Source organism: Rattus norvegicus, chromosome 11 (assembly GCF_036323735.1).
Source record: "Rattus norvegicus strain BN/NHsdMcwi chromosome 11, GRCr8, whole genome shotgun sequence".
Lineage (NCBI taxonomy): Eukaryota > Metazoa > Chordata > Mammalia > Rodentia > Muridae > Rattus > Rattus norvegicus.
In genome coordinates, this window is record NC_086029.1 from 50317445 (window position 1) to 50333631 (window position 16187).

Sequence of the window (16187 nt, forward strand, 5' to 3'; positions counted from 1 at the left end):
TACTGTGTCCCTGATAGACATGGCCCTAGACATGGCTTCTTGGTGACCACTGTCCTCTGCTGGTACTTCCTGCCCCAGGTCCACCTGCCAGCTCTTTAATTCCTTACTGAAGCAACTGGCTTTGGGAACTGCCTGGGAAAGGTTGCCTTCCTCACAGCAGCTTACCTTTCTTTCAAAGACAAGTGAGAAGGTGCCCTTTACATATCTTGCCAGTCTGGCACTGCTAGCTCCAAGTAACAATTGAAAACAGAAGCACACGACTTTTTTTATAGCCAGAAAATGCAATATTTGTGATCATCCCCAATACTTCCAGACTTTTCCATACACTCAAAGGCATCTGCAAAGTCATAATATGGATTAAACATGTTTAAACAGCATAGTGTGCTAACTTTACATTTCAAGTACAATATTTAATGTGGTCCTCTTGTTAAGCTCCAGGCAAACAAACTTTTAAGGGAACTATTCAACTCTTAACATGAAAAAGTGCTGTATATGCATTTTCTTTCCAGTGCTAGACATTTTTAACACTCTAGAGTATTTTACAATTTTAAAAGATGGTGAGATGGGGTGTGTGTGTGTGTGTGTGTGTGTGTGTGTGTGTGTGTGTGTGTGTCCTGATGGTGTGTGTGTGTGTGTGTGTGTGTGTGTGTGTCCTGATAAACACACCCACAGATGCACACAGAGAGAAAAGAGGCCAAGTATCTACTGTTCTCTGCCTTATTCCTTTAGGACAGTGTCTCATACAGGGCCAGATGCTTTGGCACAACTAGGTGGCCAATGGACTTCTAGGATCCACCTTTCTCTGCAATTCTGGGGCTACAGACATGTCTAGCTGTGCTCAGGTTTTTATGCGGGTTGCTGGAGATTTGAACTCAGGTCCTCATGCTTGCATAGCAAGCACTCTTACCACCTAGTCATGTTCTAAGCCCCCCGGTTAACCATCTTCAAAGTTTAATAATGATACTCATTCCTTGGATGGTCTCCTGAAAGTGTGTGGAACAAATATCTTTAATGGCAATGAGCACAGTTTAAAAGTGGTGCTTCCTGGTTTCCAACTTTGCCAACATTCACATCTATAAATTCAGTTTAGAGAGAGGGGTCCTCAGAAGGGAGGACCAGTAGACAGTGCCATGCCTCACACACCTGGCCTGTGGATCACCGTTGGAAGACAAATGCCTCCTCATTCTTCTTCAGCTGGCTGTGATATGGGTGTGAGTCTGTGCATAAACACTGTGTGTGCCCACAAAGTGCTGTGGTTATAGGGGTTAGGGATCCTTGGCCCTAATGGTTGTTTAAAGAGAAGCCCTATGGGCACCATACACTTGTCAGGTCCCAGAAGACAGACACTTAGAACAGGACAACAGCAGTGTGGCCAATTGGCACACGAGGCAGGGAAAGAAACCACAAATGGTAGTTTAAGTTGGTTATAAATCCGGCTGCAAAATATAAGCAAGAAAATTGAATCTGATGGCTGTGCGAAGACCTCCCAGAAGTGAGGAAGCAGTAGCAGTCTGATTGTTCCAAGAGCTTGGCTCTGTAAACCTCCTAACATTCAGAAAGCAGCGAGATGTTAAATTAGTCATTAGACCTCGGAGTAACAGGGAAAGAACAAAGAAGCAAAAGAGCATTTCTTTCCCCAAACGCAGGAAACATTTATAGCAATCAGTGTGTATTACAATTTGTACCTGCAGGATGTAATTACAGCTGCAGGAATGTGTCAGCAGACACATTAAATAACAGTTTTAACATGTAGATACATATGAGTCACGGTCTATCTGTGTTGCCCTGGTTGGTTTGGAACTTGCTATGTAGACTGATCTTGAATTCACGGAGATCTACCTGCCTTTGCCTCTGCCTCTGCTGGGAATAAATGTGTGAGCCACCACACCAGCTCTTTAAAATATATTTTACATTGTAAACACAGCAGCAAACCATTCCCAAGTCAATTTACTTCAGATTAATTAAAAATTTTAAAACACTTTGTGAGGCTGAAAGGCCAGCTGGCTGAGTTTCCCTCCCTGCCCCTATTTGATAAACCCACCTCCCTTAGTCCTCTGGGGGGCTATGGTTCCACAGCACCTAGTACCAAGAACGCAAGTGACAGTCCCAAGAAACATGTGGGCTTTATCTTGATCATGTGACAGTTTCCCAGGTGTGGGTGACAGGTTCTGAGCAGGTAGGAGACAGCTCCTTTTCCTCTGGATGGGAAAGGATCCAGATGCTTGCTGTCAAAAGCTCACAAACCTTTAGAACAGCCATGGACTGGGCTCTGGCTAGGCTATTCCTTCTTCCTTGTTCTTCATCTACCTGTCAGACAAAGTGGTTTGGGGCTCTGGGTTGACCAGTTTAACAAGCAAACAAGAGCCTGCCTGCTCTGTTGGCATTTTTGTCTAGGCTCTGCCCCACAATTACCTGGCAATAGCCAGGTGTGCCTGACTCTCTCTTTCTCTTGCTCTATTGCTCCTGCTGTCCCCTTGCTCCTGCTCCCCTTCTCCCCCAAAACTCCTCCCCCCACCTTCACATGCTCATACCTCACCTCTACTCCTCTCCCCCCCCTCTCTCTCTGCCTTTCTATGTCTCTACTACCCTCTCAACTCCCCTCCCCATGCCCTGAAAAAACTCTATTCTATACTCTACACTTGTGTGGCTGGTCCCTCAGGGGGAAGGGATGCCCCAACATGGGCCCTCAGAGGGACCCCCTTCCCACACACCTGACTATATATCCATTGAACATATTCCTTCTCTTCCTTTATCTTTTTATAAAACACAACATGCTCAATATAGCAGATTCATTAGCTCTCCCCAATGTGGACATCAAAGGGTCTCCCTGGCCTCCTCCTGTGAGACTAGCAACAGAGAATGACAAAAGTAGCCTGCAGGGAGACAACAGCCCTGGAGCTGCCTCACTGGAGGCTTAACACCCACTGCAGAATGGGAAGCACCTACTAAGACTATGAACGCCTTCCATATCGAGACTCAAAATGGCGACTTGGGGTGAAGATTCTATGCTTTCTTGCTTTCAAATTCATTAATCACTAAAAGTACATTTTTACTGTTTTATAAACAATGTTTATATGTCTGTGACAGAGCATTTTTGGCATTAAGCTTTAACAATTTCACATATGTTACAATGCACTTTGATTGTTCTCTCCCTACATTTTAGAGTACAGTTTGACATTAAAAATTCCCCTGGTGGTAGATGGGTCACCATGTACAGGGGACAATACCCATGCTTGAGGTGAGAAACTGGAGCAAGACCTCATGCATGGTTGGGGATCACTCTCTAGCCTGGTCTCAGGCCCCCTGGCACGCTGATGTTATCTCATGTTGGTGCCGCTTCATATGGCTATATACAGATGAACTTTCTGGAAGGCAGGCCTTTGATTTTCTTCAGAGTCCCTACAACCATGAGGCAGCAGTGACCAGAGAGACATAGAGGTGGGCATTTGTTTTCTTGAGGGGCCTGAGAATGAGCGGGAGACCAGAATGTTTTTGGTTTTGATTTTTTGTTTTGTTCTTTTCATTAGTAGTGTGCATTCGGCAAACCTTCCACTCATTTCCTAGGAGCACAGAATGACTCTGTGTGGATGGAGAGAGGTGCTTGCTCCTAAGTCCAGGATGCACAGCTCCCTCCTACCTGGTCATGTCCCACTGAGGACCTCACCTAGCCTCAGTACTTCCTTTTTTTTTTCCGGAGCTGGGGACCGAACCCAGGGCCTTGCGCTTGCTAGGCAAGCGCTCTACCACTGAGCTAAATCCCCAACCACCTCAGTACTTCCTATGAATCCTCTTCTTCCCCAAGACAGCTGATAGCTGATATCCAAAGGGACAAGCAGAGGCTAAGGTCCCTGGCCCACACAAACCCTGCTCATACCAAGACCAAGCAGCTGTTACCAGATCCACAGGCAGGAAGCTGGCATAGGTGAAGGCTGCAGCCTGCCTCTCAAAAGAAATACTGTCTCCAGGACTCCAAACAAGTCCATGAAAAAATTCCTCTTCAACCGCACGTCATTCTAAGGCTAGGTTAGTTAATCACAATAAATACAGGTTCTTGGACTCAGCCCTAGACCCATACACAGGCTTTCTAATTTCCTGGTGTTGGGTCCAAGAATCTGTCTTTCAAGAAAATTCCCTGATTTGGGTGCTCTGGTTTTCTTCACCCTGGAAATGAGGGTGATAATCCTGAGGGTTAGGAGGCATACTGGAAAGTTACTGGAAAGCTGGGTGATGAAGTGTTCTGTTACAGTGCCTCTGTGTCTTTGCATGCAGTGGAAGTCATGGAACAATGTTCTATGGGGCTCAGACCTCTGTACACTGAGTGGTTCGGAGGAACAAGGAGGGTGGGGTTGGGTGGCCATGCATAGGTAGTGTCACGGTGGCCTTTGTTAAACGTTTGTCTAAGGTTTGTCAGGGGAGCATAAGGAGAGAGAGATGGGGCAAAGAGGCTTGGCAGCAGCAGCCAAGAGTTCTAAACAAGACAGCACAGAGAGGCCACTCTGATGAGGCAACAAAGGAAAGTGGCCTAGGAAGTTGGACTCTCTAGTGCCTCTGAGGTCCTCCAGGATCCAGCATCAGTGGTGGTGCCCAGACAAAGGGGACAGAATATGCAGAAAGATCACTCACTCCTTGCAGGCCAACATCTGATGCCCTACTTGTAAGGCCTAGATATAGACACTTCCAAGACTCTGAATACCTACTTTATGCATGTCTGGAATTGGCAATGGAGTGAGAAGTTTGTGGTTTCTTATTTTCAAATTCACACAGCACTAAAAGTTGTTAGCATTCCTTCTAGGCTCTGCCCAACAGTTACCTGGCAACAGTCAGGTAGGCCTGGCTTGGTATAAAAGGGGCTGTTGGGGGGCTGGGGATTTAGCTCAGTGGTAGAGCACTTACCTAGGAAGCACAAGGCCCTGGGTTCGGTCCCCAGCTCCGGAAAAAAAAAGGGGGGGGGCTGTTGGCTCTTCCTCTCTCTCTCTCTCTCTCTCTCTCTCTCTCTCTTTCCCTGTCTACTCCCTTCTCAACTCCCCTTCCCATGCCCTACATAACATCTATTCTATATTATACCCATCATATGGCTGGTACCTCAGGAGAAAGGGATGCTTCACCATGGGCCCACTGAGACACCCCTCCCACCTCACCATACCTGGTTCTGCTAAATATATCCTGTCTCTTTTTTATAAAACACAGCAAAAGTACCTTTTTAATAATCTATCTCAAAATGACGTGTTTTCACAGGAGTTCCTTAGCATTAAAACCCACTATCTTAGTCACTCTTCTGCTGCGAAGAGAAACCAGGAATAAGGCAACTCATATAAAAGAAAGCATTGAGTTGGGGTTGTGCTTACAGTTGCAGAGGTTTAGTACCATTATAACCATGGCAGGGAGCATGGTAGCTTGCAGGCAGGTGCTGGAACAGTAGGTGAGAGCCATACCCTGATTCACAGAGGGGAAAAGAGGAGAGGGGAGGGGAGGGGAGGAGAGGAGAGGAGAGGGAAAGGGAAGGGAGAGGAGGGGAAGGAAGGAGAGGGGAAGGGAGGGGAGAGGAGGGGAAGGAAGGAGAGGGGAAGGGAGGGGAGGGGAAAGAAAGGGGAGGGGAGGAGAAGGAAAGGGAGGGGAGGGGAGCAGGAGGGAGGGGAACAGAGAAGAGGGGAAGGGAGGGGAACAGAGTAGAGTTGAGAGGAAGGGAGGGGAGGGGAGAAAAGGAGAAGAGAGGGGAGCAGAGGGTAGGGGAGGGAAGACTGAACCTGGCACTAGCTTTTGAAACCCCCAGTGGCACACTTCCTTCAACAAGGCCATACCTTCTAATCCTTCTGCTTTAAAACAATTCCACTCCCTGATGACTAAGCGTTCAAACATAGGAGTCTATAGGGCCATTCATATTGAAACCACCACACCTCAAAGGAGTCAGAGTTACAGGCTTGATTTGTCAGTTTTTATGGCTGCTCAGCCTGCATGGTTTGGGGCTCCTGGAAAGCAGTGTAGCTGCCTCCTTCAGACAGACAGACGCCTGCTGACCTACTATCACACAGAACTCTCACAAAAATCACAATCCACTTTAGGAGAAAAAAGAATGGAATTAGGACTTTCTTGGGATCACGAGATACAAAAAGAAACAACCCATAAGACTATCTCCTCCTCTCCCCTCCCCTTCCCTCCCCTCCCCTCCCCCCTCCCCTTTCCTCTACTCCCCTCCCCTCTCAAGATAAGAGCCTGGCACCTCTAACTTCATTCTTTATCAAACTCCTTCACTTTGGGTTACCTGCTCACGTCTGCATACAGTCCCTCAAGGAGAGTTTAACATTTACACTGTCCCTTAAGTGTTCCCCATCCTAGGCTAAAGGCACAGAGAATGGCCACTGTCACTAAAGAAAGAAACTGAAGAAAATATTAAAAGATTGAAAAACATCCCATGCTCCTGGGCTAGAATAATTAATTGGGTGGAAACAACCATTTTGCCAAAAGCAACCTACAGATTCAGGATATTCTCACTCAAAACGCCATAGCTACTTTGCCTCTTTGTGGAAAAAAAAATTGAAAATTTGAATGGTAACACTCACACACACATACACACTACATATACACATCACATATAAACACACATACACCACACACTCATATACACACAACACACTAAACACAACATATACACTCACATACCACACACACCATACACACTCAACACACCACATACATATACTACATACTCATATACATACCTCATACTACACACACTTATATACCACACACATATACATACACATACACACTCATACACATGCGACACACTACATACACATACTACACACACTCATATAACACACACACACACACCAGACTCATATAACCCACAGTCACATACCACACGCACACACTCACATACCACACACATATACATACATATATACACTCATACACATGTGACGCACTACATACACATACTACACACACATACCACACACATACTCACATACTACACACATACTCATACACCACACATATTCACACAACACATACACTTATATACCACATACTCATACACCACACATACTCACTCAGATAACACACTTAGACACCACACACATATAAATACATATACACACCACATACTCATACACACTACACATACCACACTTACACAACAACAACAACAACAACAACACACACAAACATATATATATATATATATATATATATGTGAACAAAAAGAATATGGCAAGAGATATCAACATACCTGATTTCAAGTTATACCACGAAACTATGGTCTTAAAACAGCATGGTACTAGCACAAGTCAATGGATTAGAACTGAAGGACTAGGTAGAAGTCTACACTTATGCAGTCACCTGATTTTTTAACAAAAAATGCCAAAAATACACATTAGAGAAAAGATAGCATCTTCAACAAATGGGATGCTGGGTAACTTGTATTTAACATGAAGAAAATGAAACTCACCTTTCTCCCTGCACGAAACTCAAGTCCAAATAATCAGGAACCTCAACATAAGACCTGATCGTATTAAACCGCCATGCCGAATACAGTGTTTAGTGCCTCATATTGTCTCCTGGGCTGTGCAAGAGCTAGGCTAGGCTTCTAGTTATAGTAGCCTCCAGTCAGAAGAACACGCTACACGATTCACCCTCAATTTCCAGCCGGCCAAAGGCTTGTAGCCATCTGTCTGTCATCATCCATTTGCTCCCTGCCTCTGCCCCGTAGCACTCTCATCCTCCTACCTGGTGACCTCTGCATTATAACCAGTTCTTGGTGCAAACTGCAGGGTGCTTACTGCTTCCCAATGCCAAATTATCAACACACCCTCTTTATCTAAGGTAGGCCTGTGGAGAAATATTCCTGGCCAACCTTTTACACTACAAATAGTTACCTTGTATCTCACAGATGCCTGGCGAGATACCCTGGGATGCTGGCCTTAAGTGCAAAACTTTAAATGGCAACTCAAAAGCTCAGTACCCACATTAGTAACCATTTAAAACAATTCTTTCAAATTAGATTAAATGCAAAACAAACTGTAGGGAATAAATATTTTTAAATTTTGAAAAAAGGAACTAATGACTACTGGGCAGCACCCCTAGATTGAGCAGGAGCCCCACTTTGTCCCTAGTTTTCAGATTACCTCCTGATGGGCTAAGCCTTAGCCTCTAAGCTAAGGCTGGGTGAGCCTCAAAGAAATCGTAGCAAGGAAGACCTGTGAGCCTCAAAGAAATCGTGCAAGGAAGGCCAACATTTAAAAATATCTCTGGTGCCCTTGTGATGGATATACACGCTCTCTGTCTACAGATGTCAGTAGGCTTCTCCATATTCTGTTTTGCATGGCTGCTTTTATGGTCCCTGAAACACTCATCTGTCCAGTTCTGGCCTGAAGCATCTCTCAGCTATCTTGACTGTCTAACTCATGGTCACACACTCTCAAACTGGGTTTGAGTGGTTACTGGTCAAAAAACAGTAAATTCATCTCCTGTCAAGTACAAGAGGCCTTCACCAGGGCCTTTCAGAGATGGTGTTTTCTTGCAGCTGAGTAAAGAACTCATGGTTTTATGGCCTTCTCTTCAGGGGTTTGTCTCTGTAGTATTCGGTACTGGTTTCACTAGGTGAGGTCATTCCTGTTGGTCACTTCTGTAGATGGGCCTTCTTAGTCGCTTCTAAATCACTTGTCTGAGTGATGGTTAAAAACTTACAGAGAGCATGTACATTCCAGGGCCTCAACTCCATCCTTGATGCTCTGGCAACATCAGGAAGTCTCTCCCACCTGAACAAGAAGAAGATGAAGGGGCCCAAGGAGGGGCTCCAAGGGGCTTCAATGCCTGCATGTAGGGTGAGGCCATTCCTTGAAATCTGTCCCACCAGCCATGTTGGGAACACTAGCACAGCACACCTGGCAGCATAAGTCTTGTTTTCCTCTTCACCCAGCTTTGTCTGTGCTAACGCCAGAATGATTTATCTCCCGTGTGGTCAGTTCTCTCTTCCCAGGGGAGGCTCCACACTTGAAACAAGCCATCTTGACTACAGCCATACCATTTGGGTTTCTAGTGTTTCCAGTACACCCTCCAGGGTGGCAGAAGCTACAACCACTGTGCTAAGGAGCCCTTGCTCACTAGGCCACAGCTTCAGGATGGGCTTGAAAGCACACGTAAAAGCAGACAGAAATAAAGGAGGCAACAAGCTTCTGACGTTCCTCCATGTCCTCTGCTGACAGGCAACACCAGTCTTAACCACACCATGAACATGGTAAGTAGGTGAGACACAGGCAAACATCATACAAAAAGTATAGAAAACCAAAACACCCCCATCAGAGTCAAGATCAATGAAGGTCCTTTTACTATTTTATGATTTTAAAAAAATGTAATTAATCTTCCCTCCAAGTACTACCAAGGTCTGACTCTGCTTAGCTTCTGGAATCAGGCAAGACCAGGTGTATACAGAGCAGTACAGCCCTAGATAAAAATGAATTAATTGAAAAGAAAAGGTACCTACAATTATTTTTAACCATCACTGTGTTTTGTGCAAATTAATCTCTAGACTTTATTTCTATGTTTAAAATGCACTAGTTTGGGCTGGAGAGATGGCTTAGTGTTTAAGGGCATTGTCTGCTCTCCCAGAGGTCCTAAATTCAATTCCCAGCAACCTCATGGTGTCTCACAACCATAGGACCTGATGTATCCCTCTTCTGGTGTGTCTGAAGACAGCTACAGTGAGTACTCTCTCTATATAGATGGATAGATAGATAGATATAGATATTGATATATAGAGATAGATATACAGATATATATATATATATAATATCACACATACACACACACACACACACACACACACACACACACACACACACACACACACACAGGTTTCTGGATGTATCAGCACATGCCTGTCATTCTGTTCCTCTAGACAGGGGTGGGAAGATCTCCAGTTCAAGATCTTCTCAAGCTGGGGCACCTTAGAGAGGGCCTATCTCAAAACAAAACCAAACAGCATCTATAGCATCTATGTCCAGAAATTTTTTAAAGGGGACACTTTACTGCCCTGTATCCCACTGGGTATTCAGTACCATTTTGGGCAGAGTTCATGCCCCTTGCAGTTTCTTTGTTCTTGAAGGCTGTGGTTTACTTCTGCTTTCTTTCCCAGCCAACTTTCACAGTCAGAAGTGAAGGAAGAACCTTCATGTGCTCTGTGAGGACAGCTTTAATTAACACCTGTTGAATTCATGAATGGATTTTGACAGCACTCATTTCCTTCCAGATAACAAACTCCCTCCTGGTATGATCACAATGAAGTAAAACAGACATTGAGAAATAGATAATACCATGACTCGGCGAGATATCAACAGGAAACTAAGAAGCAAGCTTCCACCACATCTTGCCTCATTCTTGTCTCCACATGGTGGGCTGTGCATGTCTGTCCTTATGCTCAGAGGCTACTCTGCTGTCCCCTGACCATTTTTTCCCAACTATAATTTTCTCTTTGGCTCTTTCTAGGGCTCTCCCTGGATGACCTTCTTCCAGCCCCTTCACCCTAAGCTGTGTCCCTGCAGTCCTGTCTTCCAGTAGAACACACGTGGTATGGAAAGCTGAGGTTAGTGCCTGGAGTCATCTGCCTTGACCACTCTTCTGTTTTGTTGGTTGTGGCAGACACACTCAATCAAACTCCGAAGCTAGAGATGTGACTAGTCTCCATAGCCTGTTTACTCTTGAGATCCCCTTACTCTGCCTCCCAAAGCCTGAACTACAAGCACACACCACACCCAACCAGCATTTACTTGACTGTTTTGGATCCAAATGAGCCATCTCTCTACACCTCCTGCCCCACCCTGTTCAGTTACTTCTGCCTCCCAGGGCAAGACTCCAGAAAAATAGTCCTTTAGCCAAAAACAAAAACAAACAAACAAACAAACAAACAAACAAACCCTCTATAATTAGGACCCCAAACCTTCATACTTTCCATGGAAGAAAGCTGAGACAAGTCTGAAAAGGATAGTTCAGTGAGGCTATAGGTAGTCATGGCTATGCAGCCAGACTGGTCATGGCAGACCAGTGGCATATGCCTCAGAATGCTGTTGAGCTGACATCTACAGAGTCCCTCTTCTTCTCCCCTTCCCCGTCCCTGCATCCAGCTTGTTCCAGCTCCTAGAGCCTAGCTGCAGTACTCACCTTTGAGAACAGGTCTCTCCCCAATGCTTCGGATGTTGTAGAGAGTGTTGGACAGGGGCACGTCAGGAATGAGCTCCGCGAGCAGGTACCCAGAATACCAGGCGCACAGGGAGGAGAAAATAAACAGTAGTGCCTTGAAGATACCTAGAGAAAGATGACAGGAGTTCCTAGAAATGTCAAACTTCACGATGGACACTCGGGGATCCCGTCTACAGCCTATTGCTGTGCCCATTTCTGGGGCCCAGGCTCCTGGGAAGGTAGGTTTTGGTGGGAAGAAGCAGGCATGTGAGGGCCCCATGGGCACTGCAGTGGAAGGCAGACAATGCAAACAAACAACAAGGAGTGTTTTCTAGAGCAGGCAGCTATAGTGGTGTTGCCCTGCACCTCAGAGCTTCCTCACAGGTTCAGAGTGTGGGTCTGAGGAACTGCCACCACTCAGAGCCTTTGCAAGGCAAGCTCAGCCCTGAGATTGCTCCTGGGGTCGGAACAGAATCTCCAGAGGGTAATCTTAGTCTGCTTTGTTGTTTGTTTTCAAGCGTGACATTTCCCTGTTAAAAATGGCATCAAGGGACCCTGAGTAGGTGCAATGGATGGCAGCTGAGACTCATGGTGGAAGTCCCCTAAGTGGGGTGTGCAGAGTCACCCACGGATCCTGATGGTTTGTGGTTCCCATAGACCTTTGCATAGTGGCTTGCTATCAAAAATCACCTAGCCACAAAGAGCCACAGATACATGCTTGTAGTCCTTAAGGAAGACATTCCCTCCTCCTCAGTGCCACAAGCCTGCGTCAGGTCAGCCGTAAGAGAAGAAAGGAAGTGGGGGGAAGGAAGCAGGAACAGTGAGGAAAGATAGAGCTAGGCAGGGAAGGGGCTGTGCAAGTTGGAGGAGTCACAGGAGAACACAATCTACAGCTTGGCAGTCACAACTACAGAACCTCAGACTTGTCAGAGTGTTTTCTCCTTGCCCAAAGCCCCAAAGAGAAGTTCTCTCACTGTGTGCTCCATGGGTCAGAACAGTAGTAAGGACAACTGTGAGGCCCATGAAGATGAAGCACGTGATGTGAGTGAGAAATGTCTCATGGTGTGTTACGTGTATTAACGCTAGGTCCCCAGGTAGTGCTGCTGTTTGGGAAGGTTTTACAAACTTCAGAAAAGGAGTTTTGCTAGAGGAAGCAAGTTACCAGGGGGGTGGGCTTTGAAATTTTATAGCCCACCCTACTTCCTGCCTGCCCCCTGCTTCCTGACTACCAGTCAAGAGGTCCCTACTACCAAGCCTTTCCACATGGTAGATTCCGTCTGGAGTAGCTTGTTCTAGAAAATTCTTTGGGGCAGATTTTGTACTAGGACAGCTGCAGAATATGAATGACGCCAGGGATAGACCTTTGCATGCTGGTCTGGATGCTCTCATCCTAGTCCTTGTATAAAAAAGAAAACTGGCAATTGACCCGAAACTCAGAGGGTTCTTCAGACTCCCACACGTGAGAGACCCTGAGCAGGAGCTGCTGTGCTACTTTTGGGATGGCTAAAGAAGATTATCAAAATCGGTGAGGGGCTCTGACCAGGAAGAAAATGGAGAATGTGCAGAAAGCCAGACACCGACCCAGGGAAGACTGTACTTCATGACAGGCCTGCCTGTGGGCAAACAATAAGCTGCAGCTCGGACTCTCATCGGGGTTCTGTTCTTGGGTAGGAGGTACAGTCACTGGCCTAGCTTTTTGCATTGACATGAGGCTGACTAGAAGAGGGCAGAATTAATGCCAAGAGCATTTGTAGTATAGGCAGATAGAACCAGGAGTATCTGGGACCAGCTTACCACTAAAGGAGTGGGGACAGGGGCAGATACAAAAACTCTCCATTGGTGGCTTGTACTCATACCTTGGGCTGACATAACAAAGTACTGCAGACCAAGATTGTCCATTGAGACACGTTTTTATGACAGTAGATGCTGGGTACCAAAATCAAGGTGTCACATGGCCAGTACCCCAATGCATATTGGCTTGTAGATAGTATCCTCTTCCTGTGTCTGAAGTGGTCATCCCTCTGAATGGGTCTGTATCCTGATCACTTTGTCTTGAAAGGACAAAGTCCTGTCAGCTTAGGCTATAACCTATGAACTCATTTGAACTTGTCTGAACACTTAAAATGCAGTCCCATTCTGAGGTCCCGATGGACAGAACTTTAGCACAGGAATTTGGGGACAATTCAGCTCCTATCATAGGTCCAGAGGCTACAACACGGCCACTCTACATCCCTGGGCAGACAGGACATGGGCAGTCTGTCAAAACTGACTCCCAGCACTAAAATCAGCAAAGATTTGGCACCAGAAGGTGCTTCTGGAAGGTAGGAGCCTGGAGACTCTGAGAAAATGGCTCTCAACACCTTGGGTTGGTAACTGCCCTGGTGGGAAGATACCCAGCAGCTTCAGAGGCAAGAGAGGAAGAACAGAGTCCAGGATCTTGTCTGTGGTTCTGTAACCAGGGCCCAATCTTTCCTCATATAATGATAAAGCCATCAACTTGGGTAGGCACCTTTGATCCATTTACTACACAGGGAAGCCAAAGGTAAAGGCCAGCACTTGGCCCAGGAGGCTATTAGGTGACTTCAAAGTACTTGGTCCTCATATTTATGTGTTCTGTGCAAGTGTGTGCATCTGCATGTATGTCCATATGTGTGTGTACATGTGTGTTCTAGACTTTTTCTCACTGTCAAATGCCTAGGGTCTCTAAAGCCTGGACATATAACTGAGGAGTCAACAAGAAATCAACCCTAAGACTACCTAATGCTATACACATAATCTTATGGTTCACAGAATCCTTAAAGGAACAGATATGTTAAAATGAGGTAATCTAGAAGGACCCTGACCCAACTATGTCTTTTCAAGAAGAGGTGATACGATACAGACACACTTGTGGGAAGACCACTGGTCTTGATAATGGCTTTCCTCCAATCTGAGAGAAGACAAGGAAGCTGTCCCTAGTGCTTGCCAACATTCATCCAAGTCCCTGGCAATATCCATGCCTTTTAGACTTGGCAAGCCAGGGAGGCTGAGGCTAAAGAGCCATCTCTCAGGGCTCAGCTGGGTTTGGTGTCCACTGTCTCCTTGCCTGTCCATTGAGGATTTTTGGGAAGGAAGTGCCACCATTAACCACCTTGCCAACACCCCAGCTGAGGGAGAAGATACGCACATGGTATCGTAGTAGCTTCCTAGGCCCAGTGAGAACAAATCTAAAGCCAGATAGATATCTGAGTCAATGACAAAGTCTACTCCAAGAGCACTGCCAAACCCTTAGCTCATCAAAGTAATGCAGCCCCTTCTTTCACAGCCACGCCTGCTGGAGAAGTACAACTGGTGAAACTATCTGAAATCTTGGATAAATGGGCCACATAGCTTTTGTGTAACTCACAAGGGCTGTGTAGAAAATGGCTGCCTGTGAGAAAAAGCTGGTAACTTCCAGCTCTCTCTATGTGTAGTCAGGAAAATGATATTCTAATTGTACTGTATGGAAATAGTGAAACCATTCTTCCAAAGGCACTAGAGTGAAAGCCAGTGCCCCGTGTGAGGGACATGCTTCGTTTACATTCGTCAGGGCCAGGGATTGCACCCCCCAGATTTTGGTTGAATCCTAAGTCTCACAAAGATCACAGAGCTCAGTCACACAAATAGGATTGTCCGACAACAGTACAACATGATGCTAACCTTGTTCATATAAGTGCACACGCACACACGCATCTCCACTCACTTATCCTACAGGATACCCAAATCAGTGCTGATGCTGATACACAGGTAGGAAAGAGGCCTGAGAGGGAAGTCAAGGGCACTTCCCTTTCTAGGCCTGCCATGTTTGCACAGCACCTGCTGTGTTTGCCACGCTGCCACTGTGGTGGTGCTTGCCCTCAGAGAGTTGGCTTCTTCACAGTGTAAATGAGACAGGGAATGACAGAACTCTGTCCACAGAAGGCAGGCCCTGGGAAACTCAAAAACTGAGGAAAACAGTGAGCTATCTCCCCATTTACTGTCTTCCCAAGTCTCTTACCAACGCCAAGTACTCTGAAAAAAATAAAAACACAAGACAGGGTGCCTGGGTTCTGTCAAGACCATCAGTAATTGGAGTTCCCACTTCTCACTTCCCCAAGTAAACCCCAAATGGGGCTGTCTTACTGTCCTTTCCACTTTCTGTAGATTCCTAAGCTGATCATCTAACCCCAACTAGCAGCCAACCCCTACCCAGCTGTCCTAGCTCTAGGCCCTCCCACTCAGGTAGGCTGGTCCCCAGGGACTAAGCCACCTTGGTCACACCTGCTCACCCTCACCTGATGCCTACTTTGTAGGTAGAAGAGGACACACAACCCCACCCCCATTGAGTAATAAGAAGAGATGGAGGGAGGGGTAGCCCTCTTAGAAATCTCAGCTCTCACACCTCAAAACACCCAACCCCCAGATTTTGATTGAATCCTAAGTCTCACAAGAGGTAGCCCTGGCCAGAGCCTTTGCCCTTCTGTCTCACCTTGGCAGTTAGGGAGGAGAAAGGATGCTGCCACCTCCACCCATGCAGAAGCAAGTCTAGCTGCACTGGCACTCACCTGCTGTAACTGGACGCATCTTCCAGAAACTGCTTTCTTCCTACCCAGCTCCCGGCTGTAATTCTCAGGGACCTGTATTAGCTGGCCAACCTGCCTGAGCTGCACATAGAATGGGACCGCCCTTTGGGGCAGGCAGACAAGGGCGGACCAATTCCCAGCAAATGGGAGAACCCATAAACCAGGAAGGTTCAAGGAGCAGCTGGCAGGCTGGCAGGCTAACAGGTATGGGTGGGGCTCCACAGCTGGTAGCACCCTGGAGTTCCAGGGTCACCTGAGAAGCAGGAGGTACTTTTTATCCTGTTCACCTGGAGCTACAGATGGCCAGAGGCCAGAGCTGATGTAGTTAGAGACATCACACCACAGTTTACAGCTAAGGGACAATAGGTGCCCCTTAACAATACCATTCCTGACCTAATGGCTGTAAAGTATACATCAGTTCAAGCCTTGTGA

General features: G+C 46.4%; 1 protein-coding gene across 1 annotated transcript in view; it reads right to left on the reverse strand.

Annotated features, from left to right (window-relative positions):
* Positions 1–15852, reverse strand: part of Fam3b (FAM3 metabolism regulating signaling molecule B) — a 32371-nt gene extending 16519 nt beyond the window's left edge. The window contains exons 1-2 of the mRNA NM_001107102.2: positions 15738–15852; positions 11158–11301 (exon numbers count right to left, since the gene is read on the reverse strand). Coding sequence (NP_001100572.2) covers positions 11158–11301; positions 15738–15756 — 163 coding nt within the window. The 5' untranslated portion in view covers positions 15757–15852. The remainder of the gene's footprint in view (positions 1–11157; positions 11302–15737) is intronic.
* Positions 15853–16187: the final 335 nt, after the last annotated feature.